We start from the raw sequence: 21,940 nt of genomic DNA on the forward strand, positions 1-21,940 counted from the left end.
TGGAAAAATTTTATTTAATTAATTTATAATATTTTTCCATGAATACATGACCTATGTTCTTTCCTTACCCCCCACCCCGGCCAATGAGCAATTCCACTGGGTTTTACATGTGTCATTGATCAAGGCCTATTTTCATATTATTAATATTTGCATTAGGGTGATCGCTTAGAGTCTACATCCCCAGTCATATCACTATCGACCCATGTAATCGAGCAGTTGCTTTTCTTCTGTGTTTCCACTCCCACAGTTTTTCCTCTGAATGTGGATAATGTTCTTCCTCAAGATCCCTCCGAATTGATCAGGATCATTGCATTGCCACTAATGGAGAAGTCCATTACATTCGATTGTGCCACAGTATATCAGTCTCTGTGTACGATGTTCTCCTGGTTCTACTCCTTTCACTCTGCATCAGTTCCTAGAGTTCTTTCCAGTTCACATGGAATCCCTCCAGTTCATCATTCCTTTGAGCACAATAATATTCCATCACCAACATATACCACAATGTGTTCAGCCATTCCTCAATTGAAGGGCATCCCCTCATTTTCCAATTTTTTTTGCACAAAGAGTGTGGCTATAAATATTTTTGTACACATATTTTTGGGGGATCAGATTCTAATTACACAAATACTCATTGATAGGTGTCAGACCTTTGGTTTGGGAGCCATGAAAGAACGACTAAATGAAGTATGAGAAGACCTAGAGCCTGGAGAATAATAATAATAAACATACCACCATTAACATTACTTCTACCCATCCAGTTGGAAAGAACTTTTGAAGTCATCTAATCCAACTTATACTTGCAAGTGACCTCTTCTTTCTAGGCTTCTGTTTCTGTCTTTGCAAAATGAAAAGTGAAACTTTGAAATGCCTTCCAAGCCAATTCTCTAAATGCTTGTTAATGAACTGGGCTGGTTAACAAGCACCATTGCCACCAGGCTGTGGATCAAGGGCAAGGAATTCAGTGAATTTACTCCTGGGTCATTTTTTTTACATTTCAGTCTTACAACATCCTGGTTGCAGTCACCAGTCCTGCTGCCACTGAACCCTAGGCTAAATGTCTTAGAGCTCAAATTCTAGGTGCTGGTCTTTAAATCAAGCAATAACAGGACTACTCGACTTTAGGATCATTACTGATGCCCCCAAGTAAGTCAAGGCAATAATGCCAATGAAGGCAATGATGATGATGAGGACAATGGCTTCTATCTACTCAAATGTTGCTGGAGTGCATGAATCTCAGTTATTGTGTGTCACAAATAAGCACAAAGGCTGCCACCAACTTGTATTTATAGTATATATTTTGAAGAAATGCATCCTTTGAAAAACAGATTCAGGAACTACCTCTATCTAGTATTGCTAATGATGGAAATCGTAGACATTGGACATGTGTAATTTTAGTGGCACCTGCCCCCATGAGCTAAGCCAGGCTCCTAGTTTGACCAGGGGCATGTGGTATGCTCTTAGAGTAAAATGCTCTTAGAGTTAGAGGATATGATTCAAATGTTGACTTCCTTATCATTGGGCAAGACGCCCATCTAGAGACCTAAAGAAAGGAGGTCTTGAGTTCAAACATGGCCCCAAACATTTCCCAGCTATCTGACCTTGAGCAGTTCACTTAACTCCCATTGCCTTGTCCTTATCACTCTTAGAAAAAGAAATTAAACAAGTCTTTAATGAACTCCCTTAGAAAAAATGCCCAGGGAAAGGATTCACAAATGAATTCTACCATACATTTAAAAACAATTAGTTGTAATACTATATAAAATATTTAGGAAAATAGGCAGAGGAGTCCTACAAAATTCCTTTTATGACACAAATATGGTGTTAGCATTTCTAGTACAATATTGAATAATATTGGTGATAATGAGTATCTTTGTGTCACCCTTGATGTTATGAGGAAAGCTTTGATTTTATCCTCATATGTATAGATACAGATATATCAACAATGCTTATTCTTGGTTTTAGATAGATGCTACTTATTTTAAGATAGTTCCATTGATTCCTATGCTTTTTAGTGTTTTTAATGGGAATGACTTTTGCATTTTGTTACAAGCTTTTCATACATCTATTGATATGGTCTTGATTTTTGTTGCTTTCCTTATTGTTTGATCAATTATGCTGCTATTTTCCCTCATATTAAACCAGCTTTGCATTTCTGGGGCAAATACCACCTCATCATAGTGTATGTATGACTTTTGTGATATATTACTATAATCTCCTTGCTAGTATTTTATTTTAATTTTTTGCATCAAAATTCTTTAAATAAATTGGGCTATGGTTTTCTTTCTCTGTTTTTCTTTTCCTGGCTTAAATAGCAAAACTAGTTTTGGGTCAGAAAAGGAATCTGGGATTCCTTATTTACCTATTTTTTCAAATAGTTTATATAGTATTGGGATTAATTGTCCCTTAATAACAAATTAGGGATCAAGTGGGTATGTAGAGGGGAGGAAATCCTCTTGGGCTTGGGGTATTTTTTTATGCTTCATTCTTTGCTGTGCCTTCTCAATAAGTATTCCTTTGTAAAAGCTTTTTAAAAATCCCTTCTATACAGTGGTTGAGGGGACATGACAGAGGAGAGACTCTAAATGAACACTCTAATGCAAATATTATTAACATGGCAATGGGCTCAAATCAAGAAAACATGTAATGCCCAGTGGATTTGCGCGTTGGCTATGGGGGGTGGGGGGCGTGGGGGTGAGGAAAAGAAAATGATCTATGTCTTTAATGAATAATGCTTGGAAATGATAAAATAAAATATAATTTAAAAAAATTAAAAAAAATTAAAAAAAAATCCCTTCTATAAGAGGAGATAAAGTTATTTGAAGAAACCCCAGGCATCAGGAAAAAGGTAAAATTCCTAAAGGAAACTTTCCCATCAAAGGGGAAGAAAAGTCTTGCCTTTGTTTGTATTTGTAGTAATGGGCAAAATGTCTATCATATAGGAAGAGCTCAGGGGGCAGCTGGATGCCTCAGTGGATTGAGAGAGTCAGGCCTAGAGATGGGAGGTCCTGGGTTCAAATCTGATCTCAGCCACTTCCCAGCTGTGTGACCCTGGGTGAGTCACTTGACCCCCATTGCCTAGCCTTGGAGCCAATACACAGTATTGATTCCAAGGGCTTAAAAAAAAAAAGAAAGAGCTCAACAAATGTTTTTTGACTGAAAAAATTTAATAGAGAAAGCAGTTTTGGGGGGAGGGCCCCAGACTTTGGGAAAATCAGGAAAAGGTAGATGTAGAAGGTGATGCTTCAGCTGAGTGAGTCTTCAAGAAAACCAGAGATTCCAAAAGACAGAGGCAGTAAGGGAGTGAATTCCAGGCATGGAAGATAGAAAAGTGCAAAGGAATGAAGATGAGAGGTAAAGAATCCTATGTGAAGAACAGTAAGATGGTCAGTTTGACAGGACTCTAGAGTATATGGAAAAGGAATCATGCATAACCAGGTTGGGAATATAGGATGAAGCCTGTTCCCCAAAAGATTTAAATGCCAGACTGAGGAGTTTATAGTTGATATTAGAGGCAATAATGAATCACTGAAGTTTGTGGAGTAAGTGAGAAACATGGCTAGCTCTGCATTTTTGTGGCTCGGTGTAGACTAGATTAGAGTGGAAAGAGGCTGGAGGAAGAGGCATCAGTTAGAAGACTATTGCAACCATTCCGGTGAGGTGTGATGAGTGTCTGAACAGGGTAATGGCCATGGGGTATAGAGGCATGAGATGCAGGGAGATTCAACTGGTCTGGCCCCTGAAGAGATGTAGGGAGTGAGGGAGGCTGAAAATATACAATCACTGCTTGGCTAACGTATTAATGCAGCCTTGAGTATAAACCCAAGCAGGAGGAAACCATGGCGAATACTGTCCCGGATGGAGGTATGAACTGAGCTTCTCTGATCATGCTAAGGCAGAGCGGGAGAAGTGATTTACATTCCTCTCATCATCAGTCCAAACAAGTAACAGTGGAGTGACACAGCAAGTCCATCCGCAACCTAGGGAGACAGCTTGGGGTTGATGATGCCTGGCCTATTCTTCCTTCCCTATGTCAATTTGTTTTTCTTGTCCTAACTCGATCTGACATATGATAAGCCTGCATTCATTGATTGCTAACTCTGCAATCTCGTCAAACAATTAATCTTATTTTAATTCTCAGATTCCCATTTGCACAAGGATGCAGTGCAGGCAGCAGTGGGATGATGAATGGGTCCCTTGAGCATGAATGGAGCGTCAGGGGATTAGGGACACTGAAAACACAGTCCGTCTAGAGAAATGGCATCTCAGACTTTGGTGGCTAATCCTCTGTAAGCGGGATCATGGTCAGTTGCTATGACAATAATATAGTCTTGTTTATGCCCCCAGAACCCCTTTCTTTTCCATAGACCAGAAAAGAAGGATATTACCTTGGGTCTGGATGGTGGTCTTATTTTTAATACTTGGCTTTCTGTCTGTATTTAGCCTTCAAAACAACAACAGGCAATTTGCCTAGTGGTTAGAGTTCACCATAATTCAAATATTTTGTCAGAGTATTTAGTTTTCCTCTTTTTCATGTCTAGCAATAGCTCCACTTTCTCTCTGACCAGAGGCAGCTGTTTCAATAGGTCCCTTTGGCCACAAAAAGGACAAAGACAGATGGGGTGGGGATGGCTCAGTGCAGCATATCAATCACATTACAAGTACAAATTGGGCAGCAGATATTAAAGATGGGCAGATGAGTAATCAAGACACAAAGGGCAGCTTTGTGTTTATTGGGTGGCTTCTTTGCCATTGTCAACCAAAATTGAGCTTTTGAAGGATTTATTGTCCTCTTCAAAAACAAGTTCTGTGTTGACAGAGAATAATAACAATAATAATGACAATCATTTCATTTAAACCCATAATCAAACACTTATTAGATGCCAGCCACTAGGCTAGGAGCTAGGAATATAGAGACAAAGTGAAACAATAGCCTCAAGAACCTTTCATTCTTTCAGAAGAAATCACAGAGACATTTATAAGAACTTATCAAACAAATAGGGACAGTGAGAGTACGAGTATCTGGGGAGATAGGGATGTATCAAGTAAGTCTTCCTTATACAAGCCAGGCACTGTGGGGACCTCTGGGGATACTAGTCCCTGCAAATGAGACTGAGTCAGTCTCTTCCCTTAAAGAGAGCTCACATCTGAATATGGGAAACTTGTCCATAAGGGGAACTGGAAAGGGTTTTTTTAATCATGGTGGCATTTCATTGAGAAGGCAGAGAAGAGGTAAGGAGGTTGCCTTCTACTCCTAGAAACGACCTAGGGGCAGAGTTACTGGACAGGAACTGGTTGGGGAAGGGGGTTGTTAAGCAAAAGCTCCATATAGGAAATGATCCTTGAGCTGAGTTTTGAAAGAAGTGAGATTCCAAAAAAGCTTCCATTTCTGTAGCATTTGAAAACTTTCCAAATATTTTACTTTTCTCACAATAATATTGTAAGATAGCTGGTGAATGCAAACATTCGTATTCTCATTTTACCAAGGAAGGAACTGAGGCTCAGAGAAAGGTGACTTGCTCAAAGTCAACCATCTAGAAAGTGTCAAACAGAGCAGGATTATATATACCTGGGCCCCCGACTCTAGGTTCAGTCTTGCTTCAATTTTCTCATCTGTAAAATGGGAATAATAAATACACTTACTTCCAACAGGTCTGAGGATGAGATAGTATTTGTCAAATACTTTGAAAACACCTATACAAACAATAACTATGTTTCATTCATTCATTCACCAACCAATTTTAATACTGATTTTGCGTTTTCAAAAACTACATTGCTATTTAAAAAAAAATCCTTACCTTGTGTCTTAATATCAGTTCTAAGATAGAAGATTGGTAAGGGCTAGGCAATTGAAGATAAGTGACTTGCCTCAGGTCCCACAGATAGGAAGTGTTTGAGGCTAGATTTGAGCCCATATGCTGCTGACAGGCCTGATGCTCTATCCATTATACTACATAGCTATTCCAGGACATTGCTTTCAAAGCACTTTCCTCACAATATTCCTGTGAGGGAGATAGTTCATGAATTATAAGACTGTTATGTATAAAATTTTGGTTTGAGACTGACTATATTATTTAATGGTTACCAGGGATTTAAATTCTAAATCCCAATGAAATACTCAAGTCAGAATAGAATTTTATGGTGGTTTATTTACAATAGAAGAAAGAAATTAAGAATGAGGAAAAAAGAGGGAAAAGGGTAGAAGATCTGCACTGGCCTGGCCTGAGCCAGGGGGAGTTCAGAGGCCCGAGCCAACAGGATTTCCCAGGAGATTAAATCTAGCTCAACTTCCAGCCATGAGGCCTCCTCCAAGATGAGGGGCCTCCTTGGAGGATGGTACCTTTAGAAATCCAGGGAAAGAGGATTCAGCCTTGACACTCACCATGTGGTCGACAAAGGGAAGCAGTCTCAGGACCCATGTACCACCAGCTCCTCCAAGTCCACAAAAGTCCCCCTCATAGGAAGTGATGTGAAATATAAAGGCTGTTCTTTACATCACTTTCTGTGTCTCACATGTACCAATGGTGGCTTAAACTTGGCTTAGTACAGCCCAGGGGGTCAGTCAGTTGTTTCTGATTTGTCACTTGCTAGCACAAACAGGTCCATCCTCCCCTACAGTTCATCCTTGGTTGGGGGTGTATGCATTTCTGGTTGCTAGAATTCTAAAGACTAAGCAGGGTGGAATAAATCTAAAATTCACAAGATTGAGACACGGGATTTGTGGATCAACCAGGAAATTAGTCTTATACTGGAGAAGAGAAGACTGAGGGTGGGTGGGGGGGAAGACATTAAAGCTACCTTCAAGTATCTGCAGGATTGTCATATGGAAGATAAAGGAGACTTATTCTGCGTGACTCCTGAGGACAGAAACAGCAGCAGTGAGGAAAATTGAAAAGAAGTAATTTTAGAATTGATGTCAGAAAAAGCTGCCTAAAAGTCAGGACTTTCTCAAAGTAAAATTGTCTGCCCCAGGAACTTGTGAGTTCTCTTTTATTGGCAGTACTCAAAGCTAGATTGAATGGCCACATTTGGAGTCTATTCCAAAAGAGATCTTTTTTCAATTCTGGTTGGACTAGATGAGCATTTTTTTAACTTAATATGATGGCATATTTCATTCATCACCATTTTTACAGATAGGAAAACTGAGGCAAAGAGATATCAAGTGATCTGTCCATGGAACTTTAAAGTATCACAATGCATTTAAATCTAGATCTCCTGGTGCAAAGCCAAGTCCTCATTCAATTCCATTAAACAATGAGCAACAAAACCAAACATTTACTGAGTACAGTCTAGAAGTCTAGAAGAAACATAAAATTTGGGCATGTATTTGTATTGATATACAAACAAAAAATTCCAGGAAGTCTGATGAAGGCTACAATAGCAAGGATGAATTCAGAGAGAGTCTAAAGTCTCAGGTTGATGAAAATATTTAGGAAAAATCATTTGCTTTTAAACACAAAAATTAAATCAAAGGATGCATCACCATTGCTTCCTGGGGTTAGCCAGTCTTTACAGTCAGTCCATTAATTGGCTAATCAAAAAATGAATGTATTGAAGAGTATACATATCAGACATTTGAGAAAGGAAAGATTTTAAAACCAAGCAAGACTTATAGTCACAAAATGTAAGGTAAATAATTTTGATTACATCAAATTAAAAGGGGTTTGTACAAACAAAACCAATGTAACCAAAATTAGAAGAGAAGTAACAAATTGGGAAACAATCTTCATAACAAAAACCTCTGACAAAGGTCTAATTACTAAGATTTACAAAGAACTAAATCAATTGTACAAAAAATCAAGCTATCCTCCAATTGATAAATGGGCAAGGGACATGAATAGTCAATTTTCAGTCAAAGAAATCAAAACTATTAAAAAGCACATTAAAAAGTATTCTAAATCTCTTATAATCAGAGAAATGCAAATCAAAACAACTCTGAGGTATCACCTCACACCTAGAAGTTTGGCTAACATGACAGCAATGGAAAGTAATAAATGCTGGAGAGGGTGTGGCAAAGTCAGGACATTAATGGTGGAGTAGTGAATTGATCCAGCCATTCTGGGGGGCAATTTGGAACTATGCCCAAAGGGCACTAAAAGACTGTCTGCCCTTTGATCTAGCCATAGCACTGCTGGGTTTGTACCCCAAAGAGATAAGGAAAAAGACATGTACAAGAATATTCATAGCCACTCTGTGGTGTCAAAAAAATGGAAAATGAGGGGATGCCCTTCAATTGGGGAATGGCTGAACAAATTGTGGTATTTGTTGGTGATGGAATACTATTGTGCTCAAAGGAATAATAAACTGAAGGAATTCCATGGGGACTGGAACAACCTCCAGGAACTGATGCAGAGTGAAAGGAGCAGAACAAGGAGAACATTGTACACAGAGACTGATACACTGTGGTACAATCGAATGTAATGGACTTCTCCATTAGTGGCATTGCAGTGTTCCTGAATAACCCAGAGGGATCTATGAGATAGAAGACTATCCACATTCAGAGGAAAAAGTGTGGGAGTAAAAACACAGAAGAAAAACAGCTGCTTGATTACATGGGTCAAGGGGATATGGTTGGGGAGGTAGACTCTAAATGATCATCCTAGTGCAAACATCAACAACATGGAAATAGGTTCTGATCAAGGACACATGTAATACCCAGGGGAATTGTTGGCTATGGGAAGGGCGGAGGGAGGGGAGGGAGGAATAGAATATGATTTTTGTAACCAAGGAATAATGTGTGAAATTGACCAAATAAAAAAAAAGAAAAAGAAAAAAAGAGAAATGAATGTATTTTTTCCCCCTTGAGAGTTGTCAGTTATGTAACTGTAAGTGTGGAGTTGGAACTTAAACCCAGGAAATACAATTAAGCTAGAGAAGATGTTAGAGATTGTACTGTACATCTCTTATTTTACAAATGAGGAAATTGAGGTCCAGAGAAGACAACTTACTAGTTAATGCTGCTCTAATATTAGAGAGGTTTGGAATTTGACCCCATCTCTAACCCTGTTGCCAGTGGGTCATGGATTTTTTTTAATCTATCATATGCCTATCTTGGCTGAATCACACTGTCCTCATCCATGAAATGAAGACTGGAAATTTCTAGGGTTCCTCCTGGAAGTGTTGACTTCCTGGGAAGCAATTCCTGGTCTTTCTTTTCTTGTCTAAGGGCTCTCTGATGTACTGTGTCTTTTATACCTTTAAATTTATAGCTGGAGACATTAAATGTTAGTAATTTCTATTCTTTTCTGAAAGACGGAGTCCAGTGCTTGGAGCCCCAGTGAACATCCCATCATTTCTAGGGTAAAGATGGTAAGGATGGCAGACTGACTGGGAAAGAACATATTTTTAGGGCACATTTTTCTCATCTCCAGGTTTAAACACTAACATTTTAAAAGGAAGTTATGGTGTGGAAAGAGTGTTAGGGCTTGGGGATCTAGAGTTCTGGATCCTATTTATGATTCTGGACCTTAATCAAATAATTTCTCCTCCATGGACCTTAGTTTCCTTGATAGGAATAAGTAACTTAGTTTCTCTTACGGGAAAAATTTGGACCAAATGATCCCTAATATCCTTTCTAGTTCTAAGAATGTATGAATTTAGAAATGATGAATATTTAGTGTATGAATTTAGAGATTTTCTCAGATTTAAGAAAATGTTTTCTGGCTTTTTCCCCTACAAGTTTCTTTGTGTGTTGGAGTCAGGTTAGGTATCGTGCAGGTGGTGGCTTTTCTTTCTCTGTTGATGAGGTTTTAATTGTGTCATTATAACAGACACTCTGACAATGGTTGGGTAATTTGGAAGTTTGATAACAGTGTGGGCGTTGATGTCAAGGAGATGCTGACTTACACATTGGCAAAAAGAAGCCAGGCTTTTGCAGCTCCTGAGGGGTTATGAAAAGTGAAAAGCCTAAAATAGAGGAAAAAAAGCATAAAAATGGCCCCAAAGAAGAAACACTAAACCAATTAATTAATCAGTAAGGATTTATTAAGTGTATCATATACATGTTATCATTCTAGTTCTGAAATACATAAAGAAATCTCTGCCAGAAAGGAGCTTATAGTTTTAGTCTATATAGGGCATGGGAGTAGTAGGACCTGATTAAATATGACCAAACGTCGTCACTGATGCTAGAAGATGCAGTGTGGTCTATATGAAGATCACTGGACTTGGAGTTCAAAGACTTAAGTTAAAATTTGAACTCAGAAACCTTAAGAATGTAACCTTGGAGATCTCTAGCCTTTCTGGGTTACTCTTTCTTCAGCAATGAGGAGATAATGAAACTTGTACTAGCTGGCCCTCCAACTCCAGGGTCATTGTCTAGAAAGAATGCTTGGAGAGTACTTTGCGACCAGGAAGCCTTAGAGAAATAAGCATACTGACATATTCTCCCAAAAGTATCAGCAGGAGAAGCAGCACCTGTTCAAGGGAAGGGTACAGAGAGGAAGAGGTGTCGGGGACCAGCCCCTTACGACCCCTGAGAGGGGAGGGAGAGAGAGAGAAGGAAAGGGGAAGAGACAAGTAAGGAACGGACAGCTCTCACATGGTATGCAAAGAGGAGTCGTTTATTGAGGTAAAGGCATGTTATTATATACTTGTGGCTAGGGGGAGAAAGTAAATATTAGGGGAGGGGTCTTGCATTCCTTACGGACATCTGGAGCTAGTTTGGGGAGGCATCCTGTGATAAGGGAGGAAGTGGGGAGGGGGCATGTCAGGTTTGCACTAATTTATATCTGTTGGAAAACATCTTGTGATAAGGGAGGAAGTGAGGCTTGTTAGGTTTGCACTGTTTCTTGTCTGTTGTCAGGTTCTGTACAATTCCTCCCTTTTCTTTTCAAAAAGAGGGGGAGAGGTTTTGAGAGAAAATGGATTTGCAGAACTATCACAGCATGGTCTTAAGCCCGTCTTGAAGAGCCCTTTCGGAGGCGGCTCCTGTCTTAGGCTATGCGGGGTGTTTCCCTAATAGCCTCCACGCAAGGGCAAGGGACCCGCAATATTCCCGTCGTTGGATTACCGTCCCGAGAAATGGAGCTGGTTGTATTGCTCAGTGGAGGGGGAGGTGTGGCCAACCGTCTCTAGGCGGTGGTACTGTACCATAGGGAAGGCTTTTATGGATGATTCAACGGAGCGAGTGACCAGCCGTGTGATAGTTTTGAAAATCCAAGGGCCAAAAGTCAAGGCAAGGATAAAAACTATGAGGGGGGTAAGGAGGGTAGAGAGGATTGCAGAGAACCATGGAGAACTAGGCAGAAACTGTGCATACCAAGGGCCGTTTGTTTCCCTATCTTTGCGCCTCTGTTCAAGCTCTTTCCTGAGTTGGGCTAGGGAGTCCCTAATGACGCCAGAGTGGTTAGCATAGAAGCAACATTCTTCTCCGAGGGCGGCACAGAGTCCCCCTTCGCGGAGGAAGAGGAGGTCTAATCCTCGTCTATTTTGTAAGGCTACTTCAGCAAGGGAAGCATGGGACTTTTCCAAGAAATTTATGGTGGATTCTAAGCGGGCAATGTCTTCATCTACTGCTGCCCGTAAATGATTGTGGGATATGTGTTGGGAAGTTAGAGCGGCTATGCCGGTCCCTGCACCGGCGGCGCCAAGAAGAGCGGCTACCGTGACGGCGAGGGTTACCGGTTCTCTTTTCCATCTGGGGTTTTGGAGTCGTTCCCACAGGGGGAGGAAGTCCTGGTCGGGCCTAAAGGTGACACGTGGTACAATGGTGACCAGAATGCACACGTCCTCTGGGGCGGTGGAAGCCCAACAGGCTTGAAGGCCTGCTTTCGCGCAAAGCCAACGGGTATTACCAGGGGGAATATAAAATTTGCAGTCATTCCTAGTCACGAAGGACACGGCACAATAAGGATTAAGTGTAGTATTCTTGCCAATGCAAGTGCCGTTGCCTCCGATGATAGGTATAGTAAGGGAGGGATCATCATTATCCCAGTGACAAGCAGAGGGGTTGTCAACCTTAGAGCACGTAAGATTATTATCGGTTAGGGCATAAGCTTCAAGATAGGGCGGGGACGCGACTAAACAAAGCCAGCAATTGGTCGTGAAGTTTGGGAAGGAGTGGTTAAGCGCGGAAAAAGACGCTTGCAGGAGAGGGAGGTACGGGTAAGGGATTATCGGTTTCTCCTTAGGGATAGGGGGTAACAGGGGAGGAGGAGGGGGTGAAGGGAAGGGGACGGGGGACGAGGGAGACGGTCTAAGTTGGGGAGTGGATGTCGGTGTGGGGGGGTGAGGTGGGTGTCGGGGTTTAGCGGGTCGGAGGGCCTTGTTTGGGCCCTGAATGGAGGGGGGGGTTTCCTGAGGGAGTTCTTTCTTGATGAAAAACAGTCCTCCGGGGTCATCTCCTGGTTGGTAGGAGCGGAGACCCCAAGTTCTTCCTAGGAGCCAGCTGTCATCGGTGGGTTGTAGTACTGTAAGGTTGAGATATGAACAGTCAATCCATAGTCCTTTAGAACCCTCCGCGATAAAGCGCCCGAGCTGTGATCGGGGCTTACAACCCGAGGGTCCCCAATGAAAGGAAAGGAAGGAGTCTAATTTGGGGGGAGTCCATCCGGTAGAGCGAGTCTCACATCCCCAATAGGAGCAATAGTATACATTTGGGCGATTACAATAATGCTTTCCAGGATTGGAAGAAGGGCAAATGTAATAATCATTATACGTGAAGTGTGATGTAGGGGCTCCGCGTTTTTCCGGTAGGCATGGTCCGTCCTGTTGAATAATTGTGCAGGGGAGAAAGGTGAAGCTGGGTGCTCCAGAGGTGGTTGTAATCTGGATAATAGAGCTACTGTCCCAGCTGCTAAGGGTCCATTTCCATGGACGGTGGGAGTGGTGTTGTGCACTCAGAGGGGGGGTGAGTAGGGAAAGAAACAATAAAATTTGAAGGCCCATAATGGTCACGAATGTTCAAGGGTCGTTCAGACTGCGAATGTAGAGGGTGATGTGGATGGATTCTATCAGGGCAGCAAGAAGGCCGAGGATCGCGAAGAACAAGGAGGCAGCCAACAGTGTTCGCAGTACAAGGCAGGATGGATCATGGGTTTCAGGCATTATCTGTAAGACAAGAGGGGAGGTTTTTCTCAGGGGTAGACCCTGGGGGGAGGTGATTATCTGGGCTGAAGGTTTTTATTAGACGTGAGGGGATCCAGCGAGCAGACTGCTCCCTTTTGTCGAAAATGCAGGCTGAGCCTTTGCCCCAGGTCAGAACAGAGTCAGGGCCGTTCCAACGGCCCGTGAGGGGATCACGCCATAGGACCTGAGCGAGGTTAGAGGTGGTGTGTGGGTGCCAAAAACGGTCCGCGGCAGAGCGGCCCTCCGTATCCAGGGTGAGGAAGTTAAGGGCAAAAAGGGCATGTGCCAGCAAGGTGGTTTGGTTGCCACACAAGGGGTAGAGGGTCTCCTGAGTTTTTAGTTTGAAAATGGTATTTTTCAGTGTTTGGTTTGCTCTTTCTACAATACCTTGCCCTTGGGGATTGTAGGGGATGCCAGTGATATGTTTTATGCCTAATTGAGCACAGAACTGTTTAAAGGAACGGCTTGCGTAGCCAGGACCATTGTCTGTCTTAAGGGTCAATGGTCTTCCCATGACTGACATGGCGAGAAACATATGTTTGATGACATGTTTGGTGGCCTCGCCAGATTGTGCCGAGGCAAAAAGAAACCCACTAAAGGTGTCAATGGAAACATGAACATATTTCAATTTAGCAAAGGAGGGAACATGAGTAACGTCCATCTGCCACAGGTGGCCAGGGAGGAGGCCACGGGGGTTGACTCCAAGGTGAGGTTCAGGTAACAGCGTAAGGCAATTTTTGCAGCTTTTCACTATAGCTCTGGCTTGCTCTCTAGTGATTTTGTAGGCTAAGCGGAGAGTATGGGCGTTAAGGTGGTGCAGTTTGTGGGCTTCAGTAGCAAGGGAAATAGGGTCTGGCGAGGGGATTGTAGGTACAGCCAGAGCGGCCAAGCGGGTATATTGATCTGCAAGGTCGTTTCCTAATGCCAAGGGGCCTGGGAGACCTGAATGAGCACGTATGTGGCCTATAAAGAAGGGGTGGGACCGTGCTCTGATGGCTTGCTGTATCTTGGTGAATAAGAAAAAGGTGGCTGTTGTGGGTTGAATAACAGGAGTAGCCTCAAGCCGTAGTAGGGACTGAACGACATATCGACTGTCAGAGTACAGATTGAAGGGGGATTCAGGCAGAGAGATAAAAACAGTGAGTGCTGCATAGAGTTCAACCAGTTGTGTGGATTGATAAGGAGTGTGGATAGTATGGGGACAATCATGCATAACAATGGCCGCGAGGCCTGTTTTCGAGCCGTCCACGAAAATCGTGGGCGCTCCGGGAATGGGAGATGACTGCGTAATACGGGTTAAGGTGAAGGGGGTAAGGGTAAAGAATTGTAAGAGTTTATTACTGGGCATGTGATTGTCAATAGTGCCTTGATAGGATGAGATAAGGACGGCCCAATTATCATTCTGTGTTTGCAGCCATCGCAGTTGCTCTTTATTATACGGGGAAACAATATGATCGGGCTGGCGGCCGAAGTGGCGAGTGGCCAGGCGGACACCCATCATAATAAGCTGAGCAACCAGGTCAGGGTAGGGGATCAGGATCTTCCTAGAGGCTAGGGGAAGGTGTAGCCAAATGAGGGGAGAAGGGTCCTGCCATAGGAGACCTGTGGGAGAGAATTCAGTGGAAAAGATGATTAAATAGAGGGGATCCTTAGGGGAGAAGTAACCGATGTTCTGTTTGGCAATTGCCTGTTCAACCTTTTGTAAGGAGATTTCTCCCTCAGGTGTTAGTGATCGTGGGGAAGAGGGGTCAGTATCCCCGCGTAGAATATCCTCTAGGGGGCGGAGGTGTGCTTTTGCAAGGGCGAGATAAGGGCGAAGCCAATTAATGTCCCCTAGAAGTTTTTGAAAATCATTAAGTGTTTTTAGGGTGGAACGATTAAGCGTGACTTTATGTGTAAAGAGATGATCAATCTCGAGGCGGAACCCGAGAAAAGAAAAGGGATATTGGACCTGTACCTTATCGGGGGCAATTTTAAAGCCTCTGTCCTGTAGGGCTGAAGTAATGGTTTGAGCGATGGTCTGGGTCAGTTGAGGGGAGGGAGCTGCTATGAGAAGATCATCCATATAATGGATAATATATGCGGAAGGGAATCGAAGCCTGATGGGATCTATCGTCTGAGCAACATACTTTTGACATAGGGTAGGAGAATTGGCCATTCCTTGAGGCAGGACTAACCATTGAAAACGGGGATTGGGGCCAATTTGATTGACTATGGGGATAGAGAAGGCGAATCGAGGGCAATCCTGAGGGTGGAGGGGAATGGAGAAAAAACAGTCCTTTATATCTATAACTATTTTGTGAAATCCCTTGGGGATAGCTGTAGGAGATGGGAGTCCGGGCTGTAAGGCGCCCATGGGAATCATGGTTTTATTAACTTCCCGTAGATCTTGTAGTAATCTCCACCCTCCAGCCTTCTTTTTGATAACAAAAATAGGTGTGTTCCATGGTGAGGTGGAGGGCTCGAGGTGGCCCAAAGAGATTTGCTCCTGCACCAGCATGATGGCGGCCTGGACCTTTTCAGAGGTGAGGGGCCACTGGTCGACCCAGACAGGGGAATCAGACTTCCAAGTTATCTTATCTGCCTGGGGTGCAGGAGGACCAGTGGCCTTTATGAAAAATTTTGTGACCCAAAGCCTGCTTTATCTCTATTGGGTGTAAGGGAGATAGGTTGAGGATTGCCCTGTTCATTTTTGCCAAGCCCTTTTCCTGGGAGGAAGCCAAATTTAAGCATCATTTGTGTGACAGGGTCGCTGGGGCTCACCATGAGGAGTCGCATTTGAGCGAGAATATCTCTGCCCCAGAGGTTAACAGGGAGCCCTTTGACTACATAGGGTCGAGTCGTGCCGGTGTTACCCTCAGCATCTCTCCAAGTAAGGAACTTTGAACTCTGAAGTGTGTGATTGACTTGCCCTATGCCGGACAAATGAGTGGTAGAGGGCTGAAGGGGCCAGGCACAAGGCCAGTGTTTGTGGGAAATGACCGTGGAATCGGCCCCGGTGTCAAGCAGCCCGATAAATTTCTTCCCGTCGAGTGACAACTGGAGGGTGGGACGGGACTCAGTGATTTGTTGTACCCAATAGATGTTTGACGATCCTGGGGACGAAGGGCCCCTTGTCTGTTCAATGGTAGGGAAGTCACCCACCATGGGAAGGGGGAGGGCTTGGGCTAGTCGGTGGCCAGCAGGGATAGTAACCGGGCCATGGGGAGACTCAACAATGAGCTTTATTTCTCCTGTATAGTCATTGTCCACTAATGTGGGGTGGACCACAACTCCCTGTAGAGTAGTGAGTGCCCTTCCGATGATTAGGAAGAACATACCAGGGGGTGGTGGACCAGTGACACCGGTGGAAATGACCTCAGGGCCATCCTCAGGGGTTAATATTCTGGTGGAGGAGGAACAGAGGTCCAAGCCTGCGCTGCCTGTTGTGGCTCGAGCAAGGGTGAGGGGAAGGGGCTCCCGAGGGAGCCCCGCATCCCGTTTCCCTGGACAGGTGGAATATTTTGTCCATTTGAGGTAGTTTTGGAGCGGCAGTCGCTGGCCCAGTGACGCCCTTTCCTACATTTCGGACAGACACTTGGGGGCAGTCTCGAAGGCACACCCGAGGGGCTGAAAGGTAAACTAGGGGCAGCCTGATTGGAGGGACATTCACGAGCAGTCTGATTGGAGGGACATTCACGAGCAAAATGTCCGGGCATGCCGCACTTAAAGCAATTACGGGGAGCGTTCTGTCGGGTGGCTTGAATGACTGCTCCAATAGCTAAGGAGATAGATTTGTTAATTCTGTGGTCATAAGAGTCAATATCATTACATAAGCGGATCATGCCGTTCAGATCAAGCTCTCTAGATTTTGCTCTAAGGGCGGCCTTACAGGCAGGGTTGGCGTTTTCAATGGCCAGGTGTCTAACCACTGGGTTATCGGTACCGTCCTGTCCCAAGACCCTTTCTGTTGTCTCTAAGAGTCTGGCTACAAATTGAGCATAGGGCTCGTTTGGTCCCTGGAGGATTTTAGAGATCGGGGCGGTGATGGCCCCGGAGGCAGGGACAGCGCGCCATGCAGTTAAGGCTGCGTGGGCAGTTTGCATGAGGAGGCCAGGAGGCAATCTCAATTGCACGGTGTCAGGGGCATAACGACCTCGACCGATGAGTTTGTCTACTGTCCAATTGGCTGTTTGGGGGTTTGTGAGATTTGATTTTGCTTGATTTTCTGCCCTTTCCTGAAACTCTGCCTTCCAGGTTAAAAACTGGCCTCTAGACAAGACAGATTGTGTAACCTTAGTCCATTCTGAGGGGAGTAAGTGCCCATCTCCCCCGAGACTTTCCAAGATAGAAAGGGTAAAGGGAGCATTAAGGCCATAGTTTTTTACTGCTGAATGGAGGTCCTTAATCTGTTTGAATTTAAGTCTTTTAAATGGGTGGGCATGGGGCCGGATTGTATCGGTGGTATGGACCCCTTGATTCGCTTCTTCATCCCCCTCCTCTCTGTCAGATTCAGAGGAAACGGGGGGTGAATTTTGGTAGGGTTGGGACAGTTCGTCAGGGATTTCCTCTATGTCTACATCCTCCGGGGTGGTACCGGTGGTAGTCCTACGCCTGGTAACTACCGGGAGGGCCAGGAGGGGCTTTTGTAGTTTGGAGGGGTTGTTTTTAGGTTTTTTTGAATGTGAGATTGGTTTCAGGGTGGCGACCTGAAGGTCATGTAATTGGCTTGTTAAGTGGCCGATCTCATGTTGTAAGTCTATAAATTGTTTGAGATCAGTGATTTGCTTAGTTAATTGAGCAGTGGCTATCTTTAGGTCATTTGTATTGGGAAGAGTTGGTAAAATCGGGGAAGGGTAAAGCGGATTATAGGGAGGGGGCTTGTTTTTAAGGAAGTCTGGGGGGTAGTATCCGGCTGCCGCCTCATCCAGTTCAGTCTGGTATGCTGGATTGAGGGTCTCTGGTGTATTGCTATCGTAAAGGACAGGGTAGAGAGCGGGTCTGCGGGAGGGAGGGAGAAGAGCGGAGCCTCGGGAGGGGAGTGTTCCTAGGGGCGGGGACTGCTTCTCCTGAAGAGCGGAGGGGAGTGTGGGGGTGGGAGGAGGGAGTGGTTCTGGTAAGTGTGAGGGGATGTTAATACGTTCGTCTAAAAGAGACGGGGTTTTGTAATTTTTGCCCATGCTGTCTAATTCAGGGGTTTCTTGAGACGGGGTTTTGTAATTTTTGTCTATGTTGCCTAATTCAGGGGTTTCTTCAGTCTGTTTTTTACTTTCTTCAATAGCGTCCTCAGCAAGGCTGAGGAGGTGGGAGACCTGTGTACTGGAATCAGCCTCTTTAAGGATGTCCCGAATCAGGCCATAAAAAGTAAAGAAATCCTCAGGGATGGGCTGACCTGAGCGTGCAAAATCATTAAGGTCTCGGCCAACCTTATCCCAAGTTAGGGGGTGAATGCCAGGGCCATGGAGAATGAGCCACGGGCAGCGTTGTTCAATAAAGGAGAAGAAGCGCAACAGATCTCTTTTCTTAACTTCTACATTGCGCTCTTTAATTCTTTCTTTTAATTCTTTTATAAACAGAGCTTCCTTAGATAGTGTTTTCCCCATTTTCAGTCACACACAAGATTCGCTTCCCCGGTTTCCTGGCCGTCCTGCTCGCGCAAGAACGGAACCGCAGTAATTCCAGGTCCACACTCAGAAACAGGTCAACGGCAGTCGAACCGCGAGATCAACTCTCCACGAATTGGCCTCTCCCCTTTGGTCAAAGAGGGGTCCCTTATATTTGAGCGTAGGCGTGCCGTATAAGCCCCGGCCAGGTTCCCCAAAGGGGCGCCCTATTACTCGTATATATAAGGGGACTGTTATTCCGTTGCCATCAAAACACACATACATTCGACCATTCACACAATGGGGTTTGAGAGGGGGATATGACTGGGACAACTTACCATTCCTCGAGATCTGTTCGATCTCTACCCGTTACTGTAGTCTCGATTTCGGCGCCGAACTTTTCCTCAGTTGTCCGGTGGTCGCTCGGGCCCCACGATGGGCGCCAGATCTGTCGGGGACCAGCCCCTTACGACCCCTGAGAGGGGAGGGAGAGAGAGAGAAGGAAAGGGGAAGAGACAAGTAAGGAACGGACAGCTCTCACATGGTATGCAAAGAGGAGTCGTTTATTGAGGTAAAGGCATGTTATTATATACTTGTGGCTAGGGGGAGAAAGTAAATATTAGGGGAGGGGTCTTGCATTCCTTACGGACATCTGGAGCTAGTTTGGGGAGGCATCCTGTGATAAGGGAGGAAGTGGGGAGGGGGCATGTCAGGTTTGCACTAATTTATATCTGTTGGAAAACATCTTGTGATAAGGGAGGAAGTGAGGCTTGTTAGGTTTGCACTGTTTCTTGTCTGTTGTCAGGTTCTGTACAAAGAGGCTCTGGGAGAGCTGGTCTCTATGTAGTAGTAGTCTCTCGGTGACCGAGAATGACAATTGTCTTTGTGCGTTTTCATCTACGGTGTACCCTCATGTGGCTTTGGAGTCCAAAGGCTGAGGCACAAAGTCTGTGGCACATGGGGCCTGGGACGCCCGTTGTGACGGGAGGTGCGGGTGTGGCCTGGTGTCGGCGTTCACGTGCAGCGGCAAGATGTCGATGTCGCTCATCTTCAAACGTGGTGGCGGCATGGTTAATGTGGGTTCGCCAGCTGCTTCTGTCAGAGGCAGCGAGTTCTAGTTGCCTTGGTGTCAGGCCAGCCCACTTCAAGTTGGACTTTAGCTGATCCTTGAATCCTTTCTTTGGTCGGCCTTGTTTCCTGAGTCCAGCTGACAGTTCACCATAGAATACCTGTCTTGGTATTCGCTGTGGGTCCATGCGGATGATGTGTCCAGACCATCGTAGCTGGGTTTGGAGGACCAGGACTTCGATGCTGGTGGAGTTGGCTCTGTCGAGGACTTCCTGGTGGGTGATTCGGTCCTGCCATCGGATCCTCATGATTGACCGGAGGGAGCGTTGGTGGAATTGCTCCAGCTGCTTCATGTGCTTCCAGTACAGTGTCCATGTCTCACACCCGTACAGGAGCGAGCTGAGGACCACTGCGTTATACACTTTGAGCTTCGTCGCAGTGCTTACACCGCTGTGTTGGAGGACTTTGGAGCACAGCCGCCCGAGGGCCTGGCTGGCCTTTTGGATCCTGGCATTAATCTCGTGGTCTAGGGACCCGTCATTGGCGATGGTGCTGCCCAGGTGCTTGAAAGTGTTGACGTTAGAAAGCTGCGTGCCGTCTATTGTAATGCATGGCTGGTTCGTTGGCCTCCCTGGTGCAGGTTGGAACAGCACCTCTGTTTTGCTGAGGCTGATAGTCAGGCCAAACAGTTTTGTTGCGGTGGAGAACTTGTACACAATGGTTTGAAGATGGTTTTCTTGGTGGGCCATGAGAGCACAGTCATCTGCAAAGTGAGCTTCCAGGATGAGCCTCTCTGTTGTCTTTGTTTTTGCAGTCAGGCGGCAAAGATCGAATAGTGAGCCATCCAGTCAGTATTTGATGTAGACGCCCAGGTCTAGATCCATCACAGCATGTCGTAATACTTGGGTGAAAAACAGGTTGAAGAGTACCAGAGCGAGGACACAGCCTTGTTTCACGCCATTGGAGATGTTGAAGCGATTGGGAGTCTCTCCACCAGATAGGACTTCCCCTGTCATGTCAACATGAAAGACCTGGATCAATTTGATGAATTTTGCTGGGCAACTGAGCTTGCTAAGGATCACCCACAATGAGTCCCTGTTCACTGTGTTGAATGCCTTTGTCAGGTCTATGAAGACAATGTAGAGACTCAGGTTCTGCTCAAGGCATTTTTCCTGCATTTGCCTCACTGTGAAGACCATGTCGATGGTGCTGCGATCTGATCGGAAGCTGCATTGTGATTCAGGCAGGTTCTGCTCTGAAACAGATGACAGGAGTCTGTTGAGTATAACACGGGCGAGGATCTTTCCAGCAGTGGAGAATAGTGAAATTCCTCTGTAGTTGTCACAGGCTGCTCGTGCGCTTTTGTTCTTGTATAGGGCTACGATGGAGGCATCTCTGAGTTCTGGGGGCATGTCTTCCTCTTCCCATATGCTGGTCAGCACTATGTGGAATGCCTGGAGCGCCTTTCCCTTTAAGGCCTTGTACACCTTGGTCAGGATCCCGTCTTTACTGGGTGCCTTGCCTGTACTCATTTGTTTAATGGCTTTTTGGACTTCCTCTATTGAAGGAGGGACGTCAAGTTGTTCAATGGTGCGGTTTTGGGGGATCTGGTCAAGGGCACTTTGGTCGACTGAAGAAGGTCAGTTGAGAAGCTGACTGAAGTGTTCTTTCCACCTGTTGCTGATGCCTTTTTTATCTTTTATGAGAGTGTCACTGTCAGAGGATAGCAAGGGGGTGATGGTGGGTTTTAATTATTCATAATGGGATCCAATTGGTTAAGATGATTTGAAACAGCATTAATGAAGAAAAGAGAGTGGATTCAGATTGCAAGTAAGGAGACTGAAGAGGAAGGAATTAGAGCCCTCAGAGAAAGCAGGCCCAAAGGAGGAAAGACAGATGGGAAGGAAACCAGGATAAATTTGGGGATATTGTGTTGATCAGAAACTTGTAAGTCATCCACAAGTATTTGTAGAACTCTTGTTGCCTTATTAGGTGATGGGAGAAAAATTATAAATATATACAATTTTCAAACATCCTTTATAATTTTAAAAAATGCCTGAAACTGTAGATTTTCTACTTCTGTCAAGTGCTTTCCCAGAGGGGGAGCCATCTGTTCTGGATGGTTTAGACACCAAAGGTGGGAGGTGGATCCTAATTCAGTATTAAATGCTCACATGTTTCTGGAACTAAGCTCTTTGCCCTCTGAGACTTCACCTTGTCATGTT

At 44.7% G+C, this 21,940-nt stretch overlaps 1 protein-coding gene across 1 annotated transcript; it reads right to left on the reverse strand.

Moving 5' to 3' along the window:
• Positions 1 to 16,442: 16,442 nt before the first annotated feature.
• LOC107649945 (endogenous retrovirus group K member 6 Gag polyprotein-like) lies at positions 16,443 to 18,647 on the reverse strand. The gene has a single exon (XM_056798592.1). The coding sequence runs from the start codon at positions 18,645 to 18,647 to the stop codon at positions 16,443 to 16,445; it is 2,205 nt and encodes a 734-aa protein (XP_056654570.1).
• Positions 18,648 to 21,940: the final 3,293 nt, after the last annotated feature.

This window comes from Monodelphis domestica, chromosome 5 (assembly GCF_027887165.1).
Source record: "Monodelphis domestica isolate mMonDom1 chromosome 5, mMonDom1.pri, whole genome shotgun sequence".
Classification (NCBI taxonomy): domain Eukaryota; kingdom Metazoa; phylum Chordata; class Mammalia; order Didelphimorphia; family Didelphidae; genus Monodelphis; species Monodelphis domestica.

What these genes read in the sequence shown, in the direction of transcription:
- LOC107649945 (XM_056798592.1), bottom strand. Translation starts at nt 18,647, where the DNA reads ATGGGGAAAACACTATCTAAGGAAGCTCTGTTTATAAAAGAATTAAAA.